Genomic DNA, 24,758 nt, shown 5'->3' with positions numbered 1-24,758 from the left:
AACTTACCTTCTTCATCACTGACATTGCCGTCATCTGAACCAGCTTCTTTCCGTTCCAGATTGTAAGTGTCGTTGCGATTTTTTCTGCTGCTGACGGATGGGCCAGCGGATTCTGTCAACTGTTCAGCATTGAGCTGATTCAAAACTTCACGCTGTAGTTTTTCTAATTGCTTCCTTTCAGCACTTTTCCTTTTCTCTTTCTGTTTTTCTTTCTCTCGTTCGACTAACTTCTTTATCTTCTTTTGAAGATCTCCTTCGTCATCAGAGTCATCGTCATCGGACATGGTGCTCTATCAAACACCCAGTCTACCTCAAATAACAAGAAGAAAAAAACGGAGACAATAAGTACATCTTAATAAATAATGAAAATATTTGTCGTACAAACAGTTAAATGATTTCACTGCCTTTTATTTTAATTTCAACATTTTTTTCTAATGTTTGTCTGGCAAAGATAGTGTAGCAATGAAAAAATTGAAATAGCTTAAATATTTCGATATTGGTATATATAGAAAGAGCTTGATGAGCTAAGAAAGAATCTTTTTAAATTTTTTAAATTCAATTAAAATCAAGGAAGTTATGACTATTTTTCTGCCTCAGACGTTTGGATATTTTTTCCCCCTTTAAGACCATATGCGTTTTGTCCCATTTTTTATACTACTTTTTCAGTAAAAATGTTATATTTTTGTTAAAACAGAAGATTAAGCAATGAAATTTGTCATATAAGTGTATTTTTGTGCTAGAAATTAGAATATGCTACTGAAAATCTCCAAAAATTAATACTTTCCAAATAATCTGCAGTAAATGCACATAAATATGCTGCAATTCCTTAAAAATGCTATGTATCCATTAAAAGAAAAGAAATTAAAGAACTCAAAGCTGAATTGTAATACATTATATGTACAAATAACTGAAATCGAAATCTAGGACTGCTTAAAAATGAATATATTGCAATATTTCTTTGGTATTGTAGATTAATACCTTCCATTAACCCCCCACCCCCACCCCATCTGACCACCTCTCCAAAATATGCGATTTTACCTTTGTAGGCAATTACATGTGAATACCTTAAAAAACTTTAGTGAAAGATAAACAATTATTATTTTTTTTTTTTCTAAAGACGATTATGTGGTAGTTTTAAGAGGGTTGTTGTGCAATTATGAGAGGGTGGGGAGGTTGCCACTCTGACTTTGGGTTAATGATAGAGCTAAGGAAAATTATGTGTGAACACCATGAAGACTTGATAGAAACAAAACAAAAACAATTTTAGAATTTAGAGTGGGGGTTAGTTTCACATAAATTTAATGTAAAATAATTCACCATTTTGAGACCATTCTAGTGTTTTAGGACAGTTGACTAATTTATTTTTTTATGGGTGATAAATGGTGCACTTTTCTTTAAAGAAGGATCTTTTTTTAGACACTTATATGTAGCTTACCACGGAACTTTGTTTGGTGAGGAACTTGCCACTTAAACTTAGTGTTATTGTTAGGGTTAAAGAAGGTTGTAAGAGGAGGAGGCTTGCCACTCGTACTTAGGGTTAGAGATAGGATTAAGGGAGTTTTTTTTTTTTAAGAAGGCATTTGACCTCCATATTTACGGTTAGTGGGTCATAATTATTGGCTTTTGAAAATGTTATGCCTTAGATTTGGGACATTAAATTACTTTTAAATATGAAATTTATTTTTGTTTGTTTGTTGTAATTCTTGTTAAGGTGTGTGAAACTTAACCAGAATTACGACAAATAGACAAAAATGAATTTCATTTAAAACAAGTGACGTCACTAACAGAAAACGTGACGTTTGGGAAACTTATTAAGTATTTTTGGCCACTTATTTAAATATCAAAAAACATTTTTTGCTAAAGCTAACAAATCGTTCACAAATTTTGGATAAATTTAGTTTTTATTTTCAATTACATTTCTCGTCTGAGTGACACATTATTTCGTTAAACTTTCCAGTTTGAGACGTTTTTTTTTTTTAATTTCTTTACCTGGACTTCAGGCCAGGATCACAGTGTAGTATTCTGATGCTACATTTCGCCTTTTCTGTCTTCTGTCAGTGAAGGAGAAATTCTTCATGACTGAGACAATTTTTATGTTTGTTTCTATCCAGATTGACCCTTTTTGGGAAGCTGGATTTTTCTCACTTTAACTGACCTTGTGTCTAACTGTCCTCGTGGGGAGGCAAGTAAATAGGAACTTAATTAGAAACTGAGCACATCCTACAAATATTTAAATATTGATTTTGTATTTTTTCTTTTTTCTTATATATATGTATATATATATATATATATATATATATATATATATAATTGGATAGATTAGAGTCCATTCGGTTATAATCTGCTGAAAAAAATTGTAAAAAACAGACGAAAAAATTATCAAATCCGATTCTTTATAAATTTGTAAATATTTAACTATAAAGTTACTATTTTTCACAATTAGTATAAAAAGACATGTTAAATGTGCAGATACTTTCTCGTGTAAACAAGCCGCGCATGTGTGGTCCACCTCTGGTGCTGCATGTGAGACGACGCCACAAAAAATAGTGAAGAAATGATGAATGTGAGAAATGTGAAGCGCCAACATTGCCTTCACATTATCGACAAGTTTCAGAAAAATCTAATGGATGGGGCAAAAGTTATGGGGTAAAAAGTGTCATTTTTTGCAATTGGGGTCACAACCCTTTTTGAGCTAACGGGAAGCTGAATCCCAGTGAAAATGGACAAACAGTGCAGTTTCATGCCTTAAGACATGTATACTTGAATTCAGCAACATGAAAAATCACTATATATATATATATATATATATATATATATATATATATATATACAGTTTTTGAGTAATATAAAAACAGAGCTCCAAAAAGGTATGTTTTTTAGCCCTAAAAGTCCCAGGGGGATGCGAACCAGCATTTTGCCAGGGTCGCCCCTACTGAATTTATATTAAGAATAATGGCCTCCACATTTTGACCAAGTTTCAATAAAATCTAATGGATGGATCAAACGCTATGAGGCAAAAAGTGTCATTTTTGGCCATTTTGGGGCATTTTTGACCTCTTTTGAGGCCATGGTGACGCCAAATCCCAGTGTAAATGGATAACGGTGCAGTTTCAGGCCTTAACACATGTATATTTGAGTTGGCCACCATGAAAAACCACTATATAGTCAAGCATATAAAGCTTTTGTTGAGAAATATGAAAAAAAAAAAAAGCCACAAAAAAGGGTGTTTTTAATACTGAATGTCCCTGGGGACGCGAACCAGAATTTTGCCAGGGGCACCCATACTGGATTTATATTAAGAACAATGGCCTCTACATTTTAACCAAGTTTAAAAAGAAATCTAATGGATGGATCAAAAGTTATGGGGCAAAACGTGTCATTTTTGGCCATTTTGGGGCATTTTTTACCTCTTTTGAGCCCACGGGGATGCAATGGGAATTTTTGCAAAAAAAATGTTTTTTACTGTGCATATATCTATTTAATAAAATACAATTTGTGGCAAAATTTCAGAAAAACTAATGGACAGTTAACCCTTCTCCGATCAATCGGGGAACCAAAAATACACTTGTGTGTGGGATGATCTATATAGATTTTAGTTTTACTATTAGTTTAAAATCAATGAATATTTATTAGTTTATTTTTACTAACAGCAGTAGAAGATTTTTCTTTTAACAGAATTAAATAAAAAGACAATTAAAACAATCGTTTTTGGCAAAGGAAAATAGGCACAAATTTTTCCGATTCACGATTCTGATTACTCATCCCAACACTAGTAAATATGTCCTAGATTTTGACTGAAGAGCTGACATCACAGTCTGAACAAAGAAACAAAAGAATTCGGTCAATATAAACAAATGGGGGACATACAGATAAGTCAGAGAAAGGCATGGGACAAAACAACAGACAATCGCATGAGTCACCCGCCACTCTCCCATCCACATCTCTCGCTCTCTTTCTCCATCAGCAACAGTTTTATTTTACAAAGATATTAAAAAAATGTCCCAGTCCACCTAAATTAAAATTGATTACTTCTTATGATTAACATAAGAATTCCAAAAAACTACTGTAAATACAATTCTAATTTCAGTTTTTGCAAATTTTATTATTGTGTTTAAAAATGTAAAAAAAGTTTTTAAGACTAAAAAAAAAAAAAAAAAAAAAAAAAATTTTATTTTTAGGAAATATTTTCTGAATGTTTGCTAAAAATAAGCTCGAATCATGTGCCTAAATCGCGCGACTAGAGAATCAGCAGGAGCCAGTGGTCATGCCTTAATTTGTCGTACATAAACAGCAAAACCAACATTCAAAATAAAATCTCCCATTAAACGTTATTCAAGTAAAATTTCCCATAAAATTCAAATAAAATCTCCCATTAAATGTTATTCAAGTAAAATTTCCCATTAATTATGACTTAAGTGAAATGTTAATACATATTTGATCAATTTAATCTATATACATATAAAATGTGTGTATGTATGTATGTATGTATGTATGTATGTATGTATGTGTGTTTGTATGTATGTGTGTTTGTATGTCTGCTAAAAACTTTCAACAGACAGAACAAAAATTCACAAATTTGGTCTCGTATAAGAGCCCGACCCTCCGGACGACAAATATCAAATTTTTGGCCCGAAAAGTCCACTCTAAGAAGAGTCATGTCACATGACCTTGACGTAAGCAAGCTGTAATGGCGGTCTGTATATGAAAACATTAATTATAATAAAAGTTTGTTATCGGTAAAAAAGGCAACTATCATACATATCAAAATATTAACTTTCACGTTATGAAAACGTTATCAAAGTTATTAGCAAGTTAAAAATAGTTAGATACGATAGTTAAATGAAAAATAACAAGCCAAAAATGTGAAGTAAAAAAAAATACACTTAAAAAAAATATTAACGATCAATGTTTTTACAAAAAAACAAAGCCAAACGCCATTTTCTTTTTTAGTAACACTATTTCTCTTTAGAGTAAGGAAGACGAAGAGAGAGAGAGAGAGAGAGAGACATACAAACAGAGAGAGAGAGAGAGAGAGAAAAAGAGGAAGAGAGAAAGATGTCTAGAGAGGAAACGAGATTCATTTTACTATGTTTTAAAATGTAAACATTACATATACGAAATGTGAGTGAATGGATTTGATCACATCCCAGGCATAAATCCTCCTTATTTATGAGTAACGTTTGTTTCTCTACAGCTTGAGATCCCAGGTATAACCTCCCCCTTATTTTCCTAGTGGGAGGGGGAGAGGCAAAAGATGAGACCGCTTGAATTCTAAAACCAGATAATACACTTTGATCTTAACCATCTTATACAGCTTAATTTTCTACTGAGCATTATCTTCAATTATAAAAAGATGCATAATTTATATTTATCGATTACTACATTGAAACAAGATGTCATATTCCAAAAATCACATTTGAACTAAAAACATTATTTAGAAGGCAATCCTTATTTTCGAGTGGCGTTTGTTTCTCTAAAGCTTGACATGCAAGCATGACCTCTTCCTTATTTTTTTAGTGGGGGTGGAGGTGAAAGATGAGACCGCTTGGATTCTAAAAACAGATACTACACTTTGATCTTAGCCAAAAGACCAAGTAACAGCTTAATTTTCTACCAGGCATTATCTTCTATTATAAAAAGATGCATAATTAATTATATTTATCGATTACTAAATTGAGACAAGATCTTATATTCCAAAAATCACATCTAAACTAAAAACATTATTATTTAGAAGGTCATCCTTATTTTTGAGTGATGTTTGTTTCTCTAAAGCTTGAAATGCAAAGGTGCTTGTGCAGTATAGGTCCGATTTGACAATTTTGAAGGTGCTTGTGCAGTATAGGTCCAATTTTACAATTTTAAGGTGCTTGTGCAGTATAAGTCCTATTTGAAAAATTTTGTAGGTGCTTGTTCAGTATAGGTCCGATTTGAAAAATTTTAAGGTGCGTGTGCAGTATAGGTCCGATTTGAAAACTTTGTAAGATGCTTGTGCAGTATAGGTCCGTTTTTACAATTTTGAAGGTGCTTGTACAGTATAGGTCCGATTTGACAATTTTGAAGTTGCGTGTGCAGTATAGGTCCGAGTTGACAATTTTGCAAGTGCTTGTTCAGTATAGGGCTGATCTGACAATTTTGAAGGTGCTTGTGTAATATAGGTTCGATTTAAAAATTTTTGAAGGAACTTGTTCAGTATAGGTTTGATTTGACAATTTTAAGGTGCTTGTGCAGTATAGGTTCAATTTGAAAAATTTTAAGGTACTTGTGCAGTATATCTCCGATTTGAAAAATTTTAAGATGCTTGCGCAGTAGAAGTCAGATTCTAAAAATTTTAAGGTGCTTGTGCAATATAGGTCCGATTTGATAATGTTGTAAGTGCTTGTGCAGTATAGGTCCGATTTGACAATTTTTAAGGTCCTTGTGCAGTATATGTTCGTTTAGGCAGTTTGAAGGTGCTTGTGCAGTATAGGTCCGATTTGACAATTTTGAAGTTGCTTGTGCAGTATAGGTTCGATTTGACAATTTTGAAAGTGCTTGCGCGGTATAAATCCGATTTTACAATTGTGAAGGTTCTTGTGCAGTACAGGTCTGATTTGATATTTTTTTTAGGTGTTTGTGCAGTATAGGTCGGATTTGAAAAATGTTGAAGGTGCTTGTGCACTATAGGTCCGATTTTAAAATTATTAAGGTGCTTGTGCAGCATATGTCCGATTTCAAAAATTTTAAGGTGCTTGTGCAGTATAGGCCTGATGTGAAAAAATTTAATGTGCTTGTGCAGTACAGGTCCAATGACCTAATGATCTACTTTCTAAAAATTGTTTCAGTTTTCTTAAAATTATGGTAGCCTTGGTGGTAAGAGAAATTATTTAACATATTGTACAATACCTGTCGATAGTATGTGAAATTGTTTCATATATGTTTTTTAATTACCCGTCCGAGGATAGGTAAAATTATTTTAAATATGTGTTGTATATTACCCATCCCCGCAAAGGAAACATTATTTCATATATATATGGTATAAATTACTTATACTAGATAAAGTACAATTATTTGATACGTGTAATACCCGTCCTAGGGTAGGTAAAATATTCTTTTGCCCGAAAAAGCTAATGATACATAGACATTAAAAATTCCTCTATCCGAAGAATAACAAATATGTTCAAAATCAGCTTCAATTTTCTCATTGTTTATACGGTGCCGAGCAATGCCGGGTAGCCCCGCTAGTGTAAAATAAAAACAAAAAACATACTTACTTGCCCAAATGGGCCGCCAGTTTGTAGTCACCCAAAAGAATCTAATGGCATTTTTCTTGACTGAAAAATAAGAATTCAATCAAATAAATTAAAACAGCAATACAAAGAATGGATCATAAAGATCTTACTCATTTTGAATTGATATTAAATGAAAACATTTTCTAATCTATAAATATAAAAGCGAAAATGTATGTATGTATGTGTGTTCGCTTTTTCTGTATGTCTACAAAAGGCTTCTTTCAGAGAAGCAGTCGCTCGCTTCACAACTTCTTAAAACTTTTTATATCACATATAAATCGTAATATCTCACAGTTAACAACAAAGCTCGCCTGTCTATTTAATTTGCTCGATTTCGGGAAGATAAATACTCAACATTTGTCGCTCGCCGCATATGGGTTAGTCTTTTTCCTATAACATCTTGGGAAAAATAAAAATCCCGCAGTCAAACTTGACTTCATTAACTCATTAAAACGGGCACCTGCCGAATGAACTAATTAAATAAATTCAAATGTGTTTCCGTTAGCATCTTGTGGTGGGGCAATGGTTAACGTTGCACATTTTTTTGGTTTTTTTTTCACACTTTAATTTACAACTTTGCATCAACGGTTCGGGTTCAATCCTCATACTTACTTTTTATTTTACCCCACACACCTCCAAACACCCGGGCAACGCCGGGTACCCCTCGTTAGTCTATATATATAAAAGCGAAAATGTATGTGGGTATGTATGTATGCTTTTTCTCGATGTCCATAAAAACTTTTTATATCATCTATAAATTGTAATATCTCAGAGTTACCCAGGGAGCTCGCCTGTCTATTTAATTTTATTGACTTTCAAACATTAATTATTTGAAATTTCCCGCATCGGCACGCGTTACATTCAGTTTTCGGTATATAAAAAAGCGAAACTCAACTCTACTCACAGGCCGAAAGCCAGTTATCTCAAGAGAGCTAAGTAACGTTTGTTTAATGTCGACTTCGTCATATCAGACTGTAGCTTTCATTTTGCTCCTCCTAGGGAGCGGGTTTTTAAAAACAAACAAACCGATTTATTCACCTCATTCAAAACTGTCCCGCACAAAATGTTTACTGCTGAATACCTATCACCGTCACGTCAATCAAAAACGCGCACCTGTTTTTTTTTTTTTTAACACTTTACTATTTTCCAACTGCACGTCATGAAGGCTTCGTTTTTTTTTCACGGGCACCTGTTTTTTTTTTCACATACTCCGAAAAACACCCGGGCAACACAGAGTACCCCTCGCTAGTCTATGTATATAAAAGGCAAAATGTGTGTGACCATTTCGTGTATGTCTTCAAAAGGCTTTTCGAGCACACGCTCCCGGGTTCGTTACTATCGCTTACAACTGTTTATATAGGTCCTATATCATAATATGTACGATTTGGGAACGCTGGTTATCTCTAGATTTATTTATGTCCACTTTTATGAGATTCGCGCTATTTCGCTCTGTCCCCGGTTCGTCCTGCATTTAAGTATAAATACAGTGAAAAACGTTGGGTTCTCGGCTTTTGCTCTGCTTCCCCCCCTTCCCACCATCATCTAGGGTGAAGTGAAAACTAAAAATAATGATCGCGCGATGACCTCATTTAGCGTCGTCCTATCAATCAAACCTCTTTTAGCTTTATAAGCTTTAACTTAACACGCTAATCAATTACTCTCACTCGTGGTCAAGACCATTAAGTAGTTGGCATTGGTTTCCACTTCCGCGTCAAAGCTTCCGGGTTCAATCCCTCCTCCCGACCAAACGTTTTTTTTTTATTACTTCGTTTATTCTTTAGTTACCCCCCCCCCCCATACACAGGTTTATTTATGCCATTTTTTTCCGTTTTGGTTTTGGATTTTTTTTTTTTTACATCGTCTTTTTTATAATATTTAAGCAGGATTATTAATTACCCCCCCCCCCCCTCATACACACACCTACAAATACCCGGGCAATGCCGGGTACCCCCCTGCTAGTCTATATATATAAAAGAGAAAATGTGTGTATGTTTGTATGCATGCGTGTTTGCGTGTCCACTAAAAACTTTTGACAGCTGGAACAAAAATTGACAAACTTGGTATCATATTGAAGCTCCATCCTTCGCCCGAAAAATATCGATAAATTGGCCAAAAACGTTAATTTTTTTCATCCTGAAATCAACAATTTTCTACAGGGGGGGGGTCAACAAAAACCTTCCTCTCATGACAACGACCGGTTCTACGCATGCGTCAGATGACATCATGGCCTGATTTTGTTTAAATAATTGAAGAACTGACTAAATTTCATGTACGTCGTGTTAGCTCAGTTGGTTAGAGTGTTGGGTCATTATTTAAATGTTTTGGGTTCGAATTGTGGTGTGAGATGTCTTTCTTTTTCTTTTTTTTCGATTTTTTAAATTTAAATATTGAACCAGTGTTATTTAAGCCATTTTTCACGTAACGTTCGTTTTTCTCTTTTTTTTTACTTCGCTTATTCTTAGGTTTTCATTAACACCCCCGACCAACCACACACCCAAAACACCCGGGTACCCACCGATTTTTAAAATTTTAATATCGAAACAGGCTTATTTAAGCCATTTTTCACGTGGTTTTGTTTTTTTGTTTTTTTGTTTTTTAGTTTTAATGTTCGTTTTTCTGTTTTCTTTTTTGTTTTTTCGCTTTTTACATTTAACATCGTTCGTTTGCCTTATGTTAGTTTTTTCTTTTGTGGGTTTTTTTTTTCAATGTTTTGATTACTCCCCCCCTTAAGTGTTTTCTTGTTTTAGTTCGCTTATTCTTAGGTTTTCATTAACAACCACAAACACCTACAAACACTCGGGCAATGCCGGGTACCCCCCTCCCCCGCTAGTCTAATATATAAAAAGCAAAATGTGTGTGTGTGTGTGGGTGTTCGTATGTCTGCCAAAAACTTTTGACACCCGCGATAGATCCTAATGAGATTGGTATCGTTTTGAAGCTCAATCTTTCGGATGGCAAATATCGAAAAATTGACCAAAAACATTAATTCCTTCACCCTAAATTGGGCTGTTTTCTACAAGGAGGGGGGTCTTTTTTTCGTCAACATTTTTGCAAGTCATCGTCTCCGTTGGATTGACTAACCTTAATTCCAATGCTCGCGACTTCCGGTTTTGCCATGGACGTCTCGGCTAAGACGTTACGTTTTTTGTTTAATCTTCTTTTTCTCCTTTGCGTCACGGGTTCGAGCCTGCCTGCCTACTACCACTTTTTTTTCTTTATTTTTAACACCTCCCTCCATCTGAATTGCCTACTGTTGTTTTGTTACTATCACTTTTTTCGGGGTTCCTTACTACACCACCTCAACACACCCTGGCAACGCCGGGTACCCCTGCTAGTATCAAATAAAAAGTTTTTGAAAAAATATCAAATTTCAACACATGAAATAAAAATTAATAAATAAAAAAATATCAAATAAAAAGAAAAAAAAAATGATTTATTTTTTATTTTTTTGCTGCTGGTCGATTTGTTCATAGTAAAGATTGAACCTTCACCCACCACAACACTGTCACCTACAAATAAATGTTGATCAATGCCTTTATCCATTGCACCACATGTTCACAGTAGAAGTCAAAATGATCCAAATTATCAATCATCATCTCAATTATTCTGAAACTGACTAAATTTGCTAATTGTATAAAGAGCAGTTTTTGTGTGTTTGTAGATCCAGCTAAAATTTAAAAAAATACACAACAAAGCCTCACAAAGTTGGTATTGTTTTATATCAGCATGACTCCGGAAAAATATTATCTGGCACTTCTACACTATTGGGACAAAATATCAGAAATCATAAAACTGAATTTCACATGAAAACAATGGTATCTACGTATTCCTCATATTTTAAAGATGATAATATCCAAAAATTACGAAAATCGATGAGGTAGAAAATTATTTTTTAAAGAAAATAAAAATAGAATTGGATGAAAACAATCGTAAAACACAGGAGAGTTCAAAGGGGGAGATAATTTTCCGTTTTGATTTAAACAAGATGGCAGCAATTTTTCACGTGCTACTACGATTAAAGTTGTTGTTTTTTTTTTAATAATTCAGTCATATTTAAGTAATTTTGATTGCATAATTTGGTAGCTACCATTGTAACTTATTAGAATTGACTAAAAAAAAAAATCAGTTGAAACCATTGTTTTTTATCCGAAAACCCCATTTATCGACTACAAAATCTCATTCTAATTCTGTAGAAGCACCTAATATCTAAAAATTTTTTTTAAAATTCATTCTTTGAGGGGTCAAATAGTCATTTGTATTACTGAATGGTATTAAGAATTAAATGTAAATTTTTAATGTTATCATGTATTAATACAGGCCAGGAAATGAGTCAGCATTTTTTTCAAATTGAAAGATGCTGATTTCAGATTCAATGTCATTTCTCTACAAATGAAGGGAGAAGAAAGAGAAATTTAGTTTTAGTAGTGCTCTGGAGACATCCTTAATTTTATTTGGTACTTTCAATAATGCTCTGAAGGTTTCCTAGGTTTTATTTTTTCATTCCTCACATAAAAAATTCTCTTCTCTGAGAGAGGGGGAGGATGCTTAACACTATTTAACATCTATTTAGTTTCTTTATGGCTCCGAGCAACACCAGATATCCCTGCTAATTCTAATATAAAACAAAAACAAAATATATTTATTTTGTTTAGAATTATTGATTTTTTTTTCACCAGCCCCACCATGAGAAGAACAGGGAGCTCAACTTAACCATTTGTATGCCCGGCCGACCATCATCATTGGTTTAACGTCAGTTTTACATGATGGCATTTTTTTTAATGTGACCATACCAATGAAGTCTCCTGTTGTGCACACATCTTTCTATACTGTCCAGATTTAATCTTAATCTAAGGTCATCAGATCTAAGATGGTTTTAAGACCCACATTACATATCCATCATATTATTCTTTAATCATTTCTATCCATGCAACACATGTCCTCAACACTTATAAGTAATTTCTTTATGAGGTTTAATGTTCTTAATGAGGTTTAAAAATGATATCAGAAAAATGGAAAACATTTTTGGTAATAGATTTATGAAGGCCATTGCCAAGGCTGCTGCAAAGGTGGATTCCCTCCACTGTGCTAGAAAATTACTCTTACGCCTGTATCTTTACAAAGTCAACATTCGCCCATGCATGGAGTATTGGGCTGGTACATCCAGCACTACTCTCTCACTTTTAGCTTCTTCTTGTATCGTGGCATGTTTATGCCATAGATGAAATCATGATAAGTGTTCTCCATAGGCTTCTGTCCATTGTTGGTCCGGTTCCTCTGAAAACATCACGATTTTTAACTTAGCCGAATACATAGGGTATGTTGCCATTACCTTCCCAGCGTAGTGACATCTGACTCGCCTGTTTGCACCTATCCGTTATCCTTAGATCATCCGCATAGCTGCAGTCGAATAACGTAACTCTTGATACCATAGAACAATTGCACGGAGTATTGTTGCCACATTTGGGCTGGTGCATCTACCACTAATCTTTCATTTTAGCAGAGTCTAAAAACGAGTCTAAAACATAATAAGTTCCACACTATCAACCAAACTCCAACCCCTGGCCCATCAATGCAATATTGCAACTCTGTGTCTGTTTTTCAAATACTTTAATGGAATGTGTTCCAATGAACTCATTGCTCTTGTACCCCCTTGATGTACATACCCCCAGAAAAACCGATCGAGGAGCAAAATCCACCTTTTTACTGCGACTGCCTTTAGATGTCGGAAAGCCTTCTACTATAATAGTTTATTCTCTCGGATAGCTAGATTTTAGAATTCCCTTCCTGTTTCTTGTTTCCCTGACTGTACTAACCTGCAAAAGTTTAAAAGTAATGCGAACAGACATCTTGTTCATCTCCTCGTATAACCTCCGTAGAGATGGTTCAAAATAGTAGCCCCTAATGTAATGTCCAAGTGGCAATATGTCTTGTGTGTGCTGAATAAAATTAAAAATTTTTTTTAATAAATGAAGTTATTCCAGTAAGTTTTACATGACTCCATGTCATTTCAAGCGGAATTACATCAATTTTATCTCTGATGGTTCCTTCTATCGAGCTAGAAGACTACTCACACCTGAGAGTATCCTGTACCTCTCCAAGACTACCATTCGCCCATGCATGGAGTATTGTTGCCATATCTGGTCTGGTGCATTTATCACTAGCCCCCCCCCCTCTTGGATAGGGTCCATAAAAGAGTTTTTAATCTAATAGATCCCGCTTTATCAACTAAGCTCCAGCCCCTGTCCCATCACCGCAATGTTGTACCACTATGCCTGTTTTACAAATATCTTAATGGCATGTGTTCTGATGAACTCGCTTCACTTGTGCCTCCTCACCATACATTATCCTCAACAAACCTGTTTAGCAACAAAATCTCACCCCTTCACTATTGAGGTCCCTAAATGCTATAAAGTTTCTATTCTAATAGTTTCTTCCCTCGAACAGCTAGACTTTGGAATTCCCTTCCTGCTGCCTGTTTCCCTGGTTGTACTAATATGCAGAAGTTTAAATGTAACATAAACAAATATCTTGTTAATCTTTCCTAGATATGGCCCCAAATAGTAGCCCCTTATGTCCAAGTGGCGATATGCTTTGTAAGGGGTGAACATGAGTAAAAAACTTCCCTTCAGATCTTCAAGTGCTTAAGGATGAATTTTTTAGATGAGGATTGATTGTTTCACTTGTTTTGATTAGACTATTGTTCTCATCTTGATTTTTATTTGTGCAACGTTTCGGTCGGTGTAGCCTTCGACGGTCGTCAGGTATGTCGGTAACCATCTTGGAAACTTCTTTTTTTTTTCTTTTCCAAGATGGCGACCGACATGCCTGACGAAGGTTTAAGGATGTTGTCGGGAAAAATTTTCCTTTCAGTATCTTCAGCATCTCCATAAAAATTCACAATGACTAAAACCTGGTGATCCTTCCAGCAACACCAGGTTTCCCCTAATAATTTAACAAGATAACACCGTTAGATGAACGCGCATAAATTATTGAAAGCAAGAAGTAAAGAAAGGGCCATAAGATTTATTAAAATGTATATTGTTGAATTCAAACAGCAGACAAGGAGAAACTGTTTAGATTTTCCGGTTTAGTCGAAACAATTGCTATTTGCAAAAACATTGATGCAAAATTGAATGGCTAATTTAAAATTATGATTTTTTTGATGACATGGCATCAAAAAAAAAAAAAAAAAAAAAAAATGGAGAGTTTTCAAGTCAAGTCCAGGCAACTGAGTTATATATTTTTTTTCTAATGAAATGTTTACAAAAAAACAATAAATTAAGCACAAGGCCACTTAAAATTAGGGAAATGGGGGAGGGGCGGTCTATGGTCATCCTCGTCACTGTACCATATGCTGGTCTATGCTAATCCTAGCTAGTGTTATCATATACTGCAATACCACAAACACACCGGGGGTCATCCTACTTAAGAATTCCAAAACAAATTATTTTTTTTTATTTTAATAAATACAATGTGCATATATGAGTAGAAATAAAATTATATAATAAAATGATCCTTTTTTTTAATTCATTAGTGTGTGTGGGAGGGGGGGGGGCCAAAGAATATACAAAACATGTTAGTCGGACAACTGATATTTGATAAAAAACTACTGAAACAAGATCAATGTGATCAAACGACCAAATTAAGGTTCATCATTAAAAAGTTGATTTCTAGGGGTATTCGGGTCTGGTTAAATTTGTCGCTGACAAGTATTTCTTATGATATTAAGACCTTCATTATATAATGTATCCCTATTGTTTTCACTGGTTGCCATTCTTAGTATGGGGAGTGGGGTGTTTTGTATTGTTTGGAGCACACGTCAAGTGTCTTATGTAACAAAAAAAAAAAAAAATGGCAGCCATTTTAAAGAATTTGATGAAACATGGGAATATGAAGGTTTTCATATAAGTATTAATTGCCGGCAATAAAGTTAACTGTGATATTTGTTCACACCATCCCTGAATGCCTCTAAAAATCAACGGCAAGTCTTCATTTGGTCCTCTAGGCCAGGGTTTCTCAAACTTCAGGATACCATGGAGCCCCTGAGCAGGGCAAAGGTTTTTCATGGAATACTAACAAGATAATTTCTAAAATAAATATGAAAAACATTAATTTCAAATTTTAACACTAACTAATGATCATGTTTACGATTTTTTTTGTTTTTGATTAATCAAAAATTATTGCGTTTTTTTAATTTATTTTTTATTTTCTTTTTTCATAAATCATCCTGAAACTCTTTACACCTGTAGTTATTTATCATATCTCCTTCCAGTAAAAAAGATCAATAATTAAATGTCTGCAGCTATTTAATTTTTTCATATAAAGCATTTGGCCCTTTTAAAGAAAGGGCTTCCGGAACTCCTCAGCCTCACTCATCGATCCTCAGGGCTTCATGGAGCCCACTTTATGAAACCCTGCTCTAGGCCAGAATGACCTTAAATTAAAACAAAAAAATATAATATTGACACAAATGATAAGCTTATATAAGAAAGACAAATAAAATAAGAGAGAACATGAACAATAGAAGAGAAGGGCAGACGAGTTTATGTTAACCAATTAGAAACAGATAATTTTATTTATTGCGGACTATTATCCTTATCTTAGTTGTTGTTTCACGACATTCGGACAACTATTCCTCTGGCCTCCGTCAGGTGGTAACCATGACGGGATAGGAACTCCAAATCTCCTAACTGCATTCTGAGCAATTACTGCCATCCATAGTTGTCGTCTCACCACGTTTTGGCAAAGTAAGCCTCTGGCCGGCTTTGAGTAGGATTGAAACCGCTATCTTCAGACAATACTCACCTGGAACTGCAGAGATTCAATGTTTCTATCCACTGCGCCACAGGCCTTGAAGGGTGATCAAGGTTGGATTTTTTGGGTCTTATAAATCCACATTTTTATTTATTATCTGATCTTCCATGGTCGGGTCCGTATCGAATGGTATATATAATTGCAGAGAATGCAGTTAGGAGATTCAGAGTTCCTATCCCATCACGGTTATCACCTGATGACGCCAGAGAAATAGTTGGCCGAAACGTCGTGAAACAACACCTAAGAAAAGATGAGGATAATAGTCTGCAATAAATAAAAATTAATAAATAATATTCATCTCAATAATGAATTTCAATTAAAATAATATAGAGTCCTTCGCATGCAATGCCAACAACTGTAACGCACAGTAATCTCACAGATAATCCGTGTGTATAACCACACGGTCCACCATGCAATGACAGTCACCAACCCCAACCCTGTTTCTGTTGTCTTCTCTTTCATCTATTCTGACAAGTGGCGATTGGCTAACCTGTGGATCCTAGAGAGAATTACTGCAACACAAAACAGTTGATTGCAGCTAAAAACAAGCTGCACGTGCATGGTCCCCCTCTGGTGCTGCATGTGAGATGACGCCACAAAAAACCGTGAAGAAATGATGAATGTCAGAAGTGTGTAGAATTGCCTCCACATTTTTGACAAGTTTCAGAAAAATCTAATGGATCGGGTAAAAGTTATGCGGTAAAAAGTGTTATTTTTAGCAATTTGAGGGCATTTGTGACCCCTTTGGAGCTCCTGGGAATGCCGAATCCCAGTGAAAATGGACAAACAGTGCAGTTTCACGCCTTAAGGTATGTATATTTGAATTCAGTACCATGGAAAACCCCTATATAGACATATATATCAAGTTTTTGAGTAATATGAAAAAAGAGCTCCAAAAAGCATGTTTTTTAGCCCTAAAAGTCCCAGAGGGATGCAAACCAGAATTTTGCCAGGTTCACCCATACTGAATTTATATTAAGAACAATGGCCTCCACATTTTGGCCAAGTTTCTGGAAAATCTAATGGATGGATCAAATGCTATAGGGCAAAAAGTGTCATTTTTTACCATTTTGAGGCATTTTTGACCTCTTTTGAGCCCCTGGGGACGCCGAATCCCAGTGTAAGTGGATAACGGTGCAGTTTCAGGCCTTTACACATGTATATTTGAGTTGACCACCATGGAAAACCATTATATAGTCAGACATATCAAGTTTTTGTTGAGAAATATGAAAAAAGAGCCACAAAAAGGGGCTTTTTTAGCACTGGGGACACAACGGAAATTTTCACAAAAAAATGACAATTATCAGGGTTGTTTTGTTGTTTTCTTTTTTATTTTTTTTTCTCTCAACATTTATTGGGAATATCTACAAGGAGGTATTGCTTGAAAGTGCGCACCTTCAACAAAACCGAACCATAGGAGGAGGTAAATCGAGATACACAGATCAAATTGTGATCTCTGAAAATTAAGGCCTGTGCAATCGCACGTGATGTCATATACTTTGGTGCAAAGAAGTGGAAAAATTAGGCTGTTGATAATGAATGATAGTTTCTTTAAGCATTAGAAAATTTTAAAAATTGCATTTTTTAAAACATTCTGAGTTATAGTGAAACTAAACTTTTTTCAATAATAATTAAGATGCATGTTGCTGCTACATTGATTAAAGAAAATAAACTGTTTATTTTGATTGTAAACAAATTTCCTTACTTCTATATATATAAAAGCGAAAATGTATGTATGTATGTATGTATGTATGTATGTATGTATGTGTGTTCGCTTTTTCTGTATGTCTACAAAAAGCTTTTTTCAGAGAAGCAGTCGGCGGGTCACAACTTCTTAAAACTTTTTATATCACATATAAATCGTAATATCTCACAATTAACAATGGAGCTCGCCTGTCTATTTAATTTGCTCGACTTCGGGAAGATAAATATTCAACATTTGTCGCTCGCCGCATGTGGGTTAGTCTTTTTCCTATAAGATCTTGGGGGGGGGAAGCATTTCCGCAGTAAATGAAATACTATCCCGCAGTCAAACTTCACCTCATTAAGCCATTAAAACGTGCACCTGCCAAATCCAAGTAATTAAATAAATTCAAACGTGCTTCCGTTAGCATCTCGCAGTGGCCCAATGGTTAAAACCGTCCCACTCTTTTTTTTTCACACTTTAATTTACAACTTTGCCCCAAGGCTTCGGGTTCGATCCTCATACTTACCTACCAAAACATTTTTTTTTATTTTACCCCCCCCCCGCCCCGGAGTTTTGATTTACCCAAAACCAAACACCTCCAAACACCCAGGCAATGGCGGGTACCCTTCGCTAGTAATTTATAAAACTAAAAACACGCTAAATTAAGCAATTTCGATGGTACTTTTTTTTAGTTACAATGTCAATCAAGTTATTAGGTACTCCTTGGGCGTTGAGTTCCATGGCAATTATTTACTTAATAAAGGTCAAAATACCTTAATGTGCGAACCTCGGCTGATATGACAATTTACAGAGAAGTTGAAAAAGTAGATAACTGATCTCCATTTTCGTTTATTTCAACGTTTTGCACAGCACCATGTTTGTTAAAAGTAAACATTGACGTCTGGCAGATACTTGCTATAATTTATTGTATTTAATAGACTTTTTCTTTCTGAAACAGGATTTATTTTCAGTAACAATAATTTGTTTAGAAATAGTACCCATGATGTTCATTTCACCGATATCATTAATACGGTAGCGTGTGTGTTATTTTGTGTGTCACGCTTACATCCGGGTCGTTTAATTGTTATGTACTTCTATTTCTTGTCATAAATAATTTTACCAAGAATTCTTCAGAAATTTTGGTTTCGGTTTCGATTATAGCTGATGGCACTTAAGTCATCTATTTTTTTTATAAATAATTTTAACAAGAATTCTCCATAAGTTTTGATTTTGGTTCCAATTATAACTGATGGCACTCCAGTAATCTATTTTTCTATAAATAATTTTATCAAGAATTCTTCATAAGTTTTGATTTCAGTTATGACTGAAGAAACTCAAGTTATACATATATTTTTTCATAAGTTTTTATTTCGGTTTCGATTCAAGCTAATGCATCCAAGTCATATAGATATATTTTTGAAATCACAACTTTATAATATATAAAAATCGATAGAACATTAACTCTATAATAATATATATGAAATCTGCATGAATTAAAATATCATATTTAAGCATACTTTATGACTGGGCTTTGTCAGCCGTTCGTGCTAGCTTAGATAAATACTTTTGCAGTTTTAACAAAAAAGTTACAATAATATCAGAGCATCTCCATTTACACTGAACATCTACAGAATGCCAACATCAATATATTACATATGAAGGAGTCCCCTGTGGAATTTCCACAGGTCCTGCTAGTTATCAATAATTTGGGTGACTAAACTACTACTTGATCATATTGATTTCTATAAGAGACAAACATAGTTCTGATTTTATATATAGACTAGCAGATGTACTAGGTGTATCAGAATTTTTTGGGAATTTTTGACACCCCTAACACAAAACTGAGAATAAAATATAAAAAAACCCTCCCAATTTCTCCTTTAAAAGTGGGTTGTTTATTTTCTTTATGGAATATACTTCCAAAATAAACTGTTAAAGTTGTTTACAAAATAATAGAAATATTAGTTTTTATAAAAAAAAAACAGTGTTTACAAAGTGCCTGCGCGCGTTCATGCAGACATTTTTTTTACGTAATGAAATCAATTGAATTTTACGAGTTAAATTTATTTCAATTTTTAAACTATAAAAATCTATAAAAATTTTTCTATTGGTTCAATTATTAAGATATTTTCAGGTTCAATGTGAAATTTTATGCTCTTTCCAATAAACCAAATATAATATTTTAGACAAGCGTTTTCTTTTTAAAACCTCCCCCCATTTTCAAATGTCTATTAAAATGAAAATAATTGATTTTCTCACCTCAAATTTATATATCACAAATTGAAGATAAAAGATCAATAAATAAAATAAGTTAATTTAAAACAAAACAAAAAAAGAACAGTTATTTGCAAATTTACCTGTAAAGTCCAAAGTTTAAAACTTTTTTTTAAAAACCACGTTGAATTTTTTTTAAGTGAAACCTTATATTCTTGTTATATTGTTCAGAAATTTCGTAGAATTACGACAATTTTTTCTATTTCATTCAATGTTTTTTTTTTTTAGATATTTAAAAAAAAAAAAAATTCACCCCATAAAGAAGAAATAAAATATATTAACTCAAAAACTCATGTATTTCTTTAAGAGAATAAAAAAAAAAATCAAAAATTGTTTTTTTTTTATCGGTAAAAACTGATAAGCGAAATGGGATTATTTTTCAACTACGGTGGCCCATATTTACTAACTTTTGTTTACAGCAAGAAATAGAAAGAGACATTAATTCTGGCGCTAAAAGCCACCGGAGATTTCAACACGATAAAAAGCAGACATTTGTCTCCTTTTATTTCAACTGTGAAAAACATCTGATGTCACGTTTTTTGGAATCTTTGCTTAAAAAAAGTATTTTATTTAAAAAGGACATAAAATATAAATGTGGATAAATTCTTAACAATGAAGATTGGAAGTACCCATTGATTAGTATTTTTATAGGTAAGTGGTTTTTTGGAATGTATATATACATATATTTTATCGAAGTAAGTTAAAGTTTGTTAATTTTCTTTAAATCTTTTTTAAAGAAAACGATTAAAAAAAAACAAACAAATATTGCATAATTTGCTATTGAACTTGTTATTTTTTTTTTAAATTTGGTCTTTGCTCCTTTAATTAAAAAAAATTAGGGTTTGAATTACATTTTTCAAGTAGTTATAAGCTTCGAAAAAATAGGTCAAATTATTCAATTTTTTATCACGCATTTTTAATGGCGTTTTCTTACACTGCTACAGATGTACCTGGCGTTGCTTGGTATTAAATGTAATGTCAAATTCGTTTTAAAAAAAAAATGAAGCAAAAACAAAACGGAAAGAAACTGAGACATGTGCATGCAAGTATTATGTTTTTTTTTCTTCTAAACAGTTAATTTCTTGTAAAAAAAAAAAAAAAAAAAATACTCAAGCTGAGATCGAAACCAGAATCTAAAGACAGTGAATCAAGTACGATAATCACACAGTTGACAGATAAAAATCCGATGACCTCCCAAAGTACCAATTTTTCAATGTTGACTCTTTAGCAGCACCCCCCTTTTTTTTTCGGATGAAAACCGATTAAAAAGTTTTTCACATGTCTGAATACCCTATATACCAAATTTCAAATCTGTAGATAAGTAACACACACATTCTCACTTGAAGGTATATATATTCACCCCTCCCTTTGTTTGTTTTGTTAGTTATTCTGGAAAATGCGCTTAATCAAATATTTATTAAAATAAAAAAATAAATGCATAAATATGTGATTAAAAAATATCATTGTGAAATTAAATCCACCAGAATGCATTTTCTTGATTTTAAGTCTTTTAATTATAATTTTAGAAAAAGATTACAATTTCAAAATACAGCATAATGAATTTTAAAAAATTTGTGATTTAAAGACGTCTAATCGATTTAATTGCAAAATCGATTTTAAATAACATATTTATTCTTTGAATAATATTCACAAAAATAGCATTCCTTACAGGAAATTAAGAATATTGAATTTGACTTTTAAATAAAGCTTTGTTTTAGTATTTATGCAGAATACGGACCGGGCCGCGGGCCGTGCCATATTTCAGTTTTCAATTTAAATTCAATTTTTACGGTATCTTTCGTATATTAAACTGTTAGGGGAAAATAAAGAATAGTTACCAAAATCCCTCTTATTCCCATGTTAAAAATGGATTTCTCAATTATAAAGTTATTAGGTACTCCTTGGGCGTTGAGTTCCATGGCAACCAGCATAAAAAACAAGTGTTGCTCCCTTCCTGGCGCATGCGCACGTAATATTTTCGTTGTCGCAGTAACTAAACGATTATTTGTCACATTATTTATTTATTTTGAAAAATAGTTTTACTAAAAAAACAGTTACTAAACATTTATTAATGTCTCACTTTTACAGACATTTGTTTTTTTCTTTTTAAATGACAACCTTTTTTTAATAGCATTTGCGGATGGATATGCTGACATTTGCTTTTAAATTTCTTTTTAAATCACGATTTTTTATCGACTTTTTTTTTTTTAATAGCATTTGCGGATGGTTAAAAAACGAAAAAAATAACTAAACCATTTACTGACAATTTCTCAGTATCTTGACTTTGATAACATTTATTTGTTAAAAATATTTGTAAAAGTGAGAAATTATCAGTAAATGGTTTAGTTATTTTTTGTTTTTTACCCATCCGCAAATGCTATTAAAAAACAGTCGATAAAAATCGTCATTTAAAAAGAAATTAAAAAACAAATGTCTATAAAAGTGAGACATTATTAATAAATGTTTAGTAACTTTTTTCTTTTAATATTCATAAAGAGTAAAACTTTTTTTTCAAAATAAATAAATAATGTGACAAATGATCGTTTAGTTACTACGACAACGTCAGTAAATAAAAAAAATTGTTACGTGCGCATGCGCCAGGAAGGGAGCAACGCTTGTCTTTTTTATGCTTGTTGCCATGGAACTCAACGCCCAAGGAGCACTGGTTATTATTTTACCATTACCATTATTTTTTCTCCATGCAATATGTCACCGCCTGAACAACGTCGGGTAAATCACGGCTACTATCTCGGTGACCGTGGGTAAATACAATTAGTTTATTAATAAATTAAGTCACAAACTAATAATTAGGATATATATTAAACTAGCATTTCAGCCCGGTGTTGCCCGGGTGTTTGGAAGTGTATGATGTTGAGCATAAAAAAAGCAGTCAATTTTTTAAACTTTGACCCCTTAACATTTATTGTTTTGAGCTCAAATCAAGTTAGTAAGTTAGATCTATGGACATGGATCTAGGTTCATATCTAAAATTTCAAGTGTTTAGACACAAAATTGGCGGAGACGTTTGGTAGAGTTCTCAAAGGTAAATCGTTGAACTTTGACTCCTTAACAGACAAATCAAATTTCGAGTCTGTAGACTTAAAATTGACAGAGTTATTGCGTTGGAAAATGTACACACACACACACACGTTCACTTTTATAGATAAACCAAATCGGTACTTATGCAGAGAAGACTGTGGTGAAATAATGTTATTTCCGCACGGTCCGTATTCTGCATAAGTACCCTAAAATATGACAATCAGGCGGGACAATATTGTTAATTTTAGAATTTTGGCACTTAAGCAGATAAAGTACCGTGCTGAAATGATAACGTTAGATACCTATTCTTACCAGAGGGAGGGTGTTTTTTGTAACTCACCTAACAATTTAATAAACAAAAGATACCGTAAAAATTCGATTTAACTTGGAAATAATATATATATATTTTTTTTAATAGCACGGTACCTTCTCTGCATAATTAGAAATAAATCAAATCTTTATTGGTTGCGACATTCAAATTCAAAATAAATAATTGGCATTCTTGGAAAGCAACGATTCGTGTTGCTACCGTTGAATATTATTCAACTTGAATAATGCTTTTGTTTACTTGCGATGAGACATTTTCTTTTTTAATAATAAAAATCGCGATCGATCATAAATAATGCACGACGATGAATTTGCTGATGAGAAAAAAAAAAAATCTAAAATAGGTAATAATGTTTTTACCTTAGCCGTCGATGAAGAAAAATACTATTTCCATCTGGAACGTAAACCGCCAAAACATTTGAAAATATTCAAGCTTGTGAACTTTGCGATGGCGATTTCTACCTTCATAAACAGAAGAGTTCTCCCTCCTTTCGCCGGTATTTTCATGATTTTTTTTCTTTCTTTATTATTGTAGTTTCAGAGGGTACTTACTTGACATAGAGGCCTTCTAGCGGGATCAAAGTGTAGTATCTGGACCAACGGTTAAAGAATGACAGAAAACTGAGGCATTTTTACTTTAGACAACAAAACGAAAACGCGGTCAAAAAAGCAAGGTGCTTGTTGTGTCGACAGATTTATTTTTTGGGTTTGTATTACAGTACACATAGATTCGAAAAAGTTGTCAAAAAACAAATATATAACAAATAAATATTATCAAAGGCAGGATAAGTTACTTTTCTACCAAACTGGATATAATTTTCGTGTTTTTATTCAATGTAACATGTTTAATCAGCTCGAAAAGCATACAATGTTTACCGATGTATTGGAAAATTCAAAATGGCGCCCGACTCTCTCTTTAACACGGTAAGTTCGGGAAAAAGGTGTTATAAATAATAAACTAGACAAAATACTGTTAGAAATTCGCTCAATATATGTTACCGTGACATAAGTTGACATATATTCGGTGGTTTTTTAATAGTATTTTATCTAGTTTATTATTTATAACACCTTTTCCTAAACTTACCGTGTTAAAGAGAGAGTCCGGCGCCATTTTGAATTTTCCAATACATCGGTAAACACTGCATGTTTTTTGAGTTGAATAAACTTGTTACATTGAATAAAAACAAAAAAATATAAAAAAAATATTGGCTTATCAAATAAGAAGTATTTCAATCATCCAAAATAATTTATTCTTAAAACTCATTGTGCTATCAAGAAACTGCAAAAAATGACTTAGTTAAATCGAAAAAAAAACAAAAAAAAAAACTTCTTGAATTATCTATCTATAT

General features: G+C 33.2%; 1 protein-coding gene across 2 annotated transcripts in view; it reads right to left on the bottom strand.

Annotated features, from left to right (window-relative positions):
- Positions 1 to 23,869, bottom strand: part of LOC145296125 (uncharacterized) — a 48,172-nt gene extending 24,303 nt beyond the window's left edge. The window contains exons 1-3 of one of the 2 annotated variants that reach the window (XM_080142277.1): positions 23,770 to 23,869; positions 7,251 to 7,310; positions 8 to 310 (exon numbers count right to left, since the gene is read on the bottom strand). In XM_080142277.1, the coding sequence (XP_079998403.1) occupies positions 8 to 284 (277 nt within the window). In that variant the 5' untranslated portion in view covers positions 285 to 310; positions 7,251 to 7,310; positions 23,770 to 23,869. The remainder of the gene's footprint in view (positions 1 to 7; positions 311 to 7,250; positions 7,311 to 23,769) is intronic. The other variant, XM_080142278.1, reaches the window with a different exon arrangement.
- Positions 23,870 to 24,758: the final 889 nt, after the last annotated feature.

Source organism: Euprymna scolopes, chromosome 16, assembly GCF_053919585.1.
Source record: "Euprymna scolopes isolate OS-2025 chromosome 16, ASM5391958v1, whole genome shotgun sequence".
Taxonomy (NCBI): domain Eukaryota; kingdom Metazoa; phylum Mollusca; class Cephalopoda; order Sepiida; family Sepiolidae; genus Euprymna; species Euprymna scolopes.
Note: the sequence above shows the minus strand (reverse complement) of the source record. Positions and strands in the feature narration are given on the sequence as shown.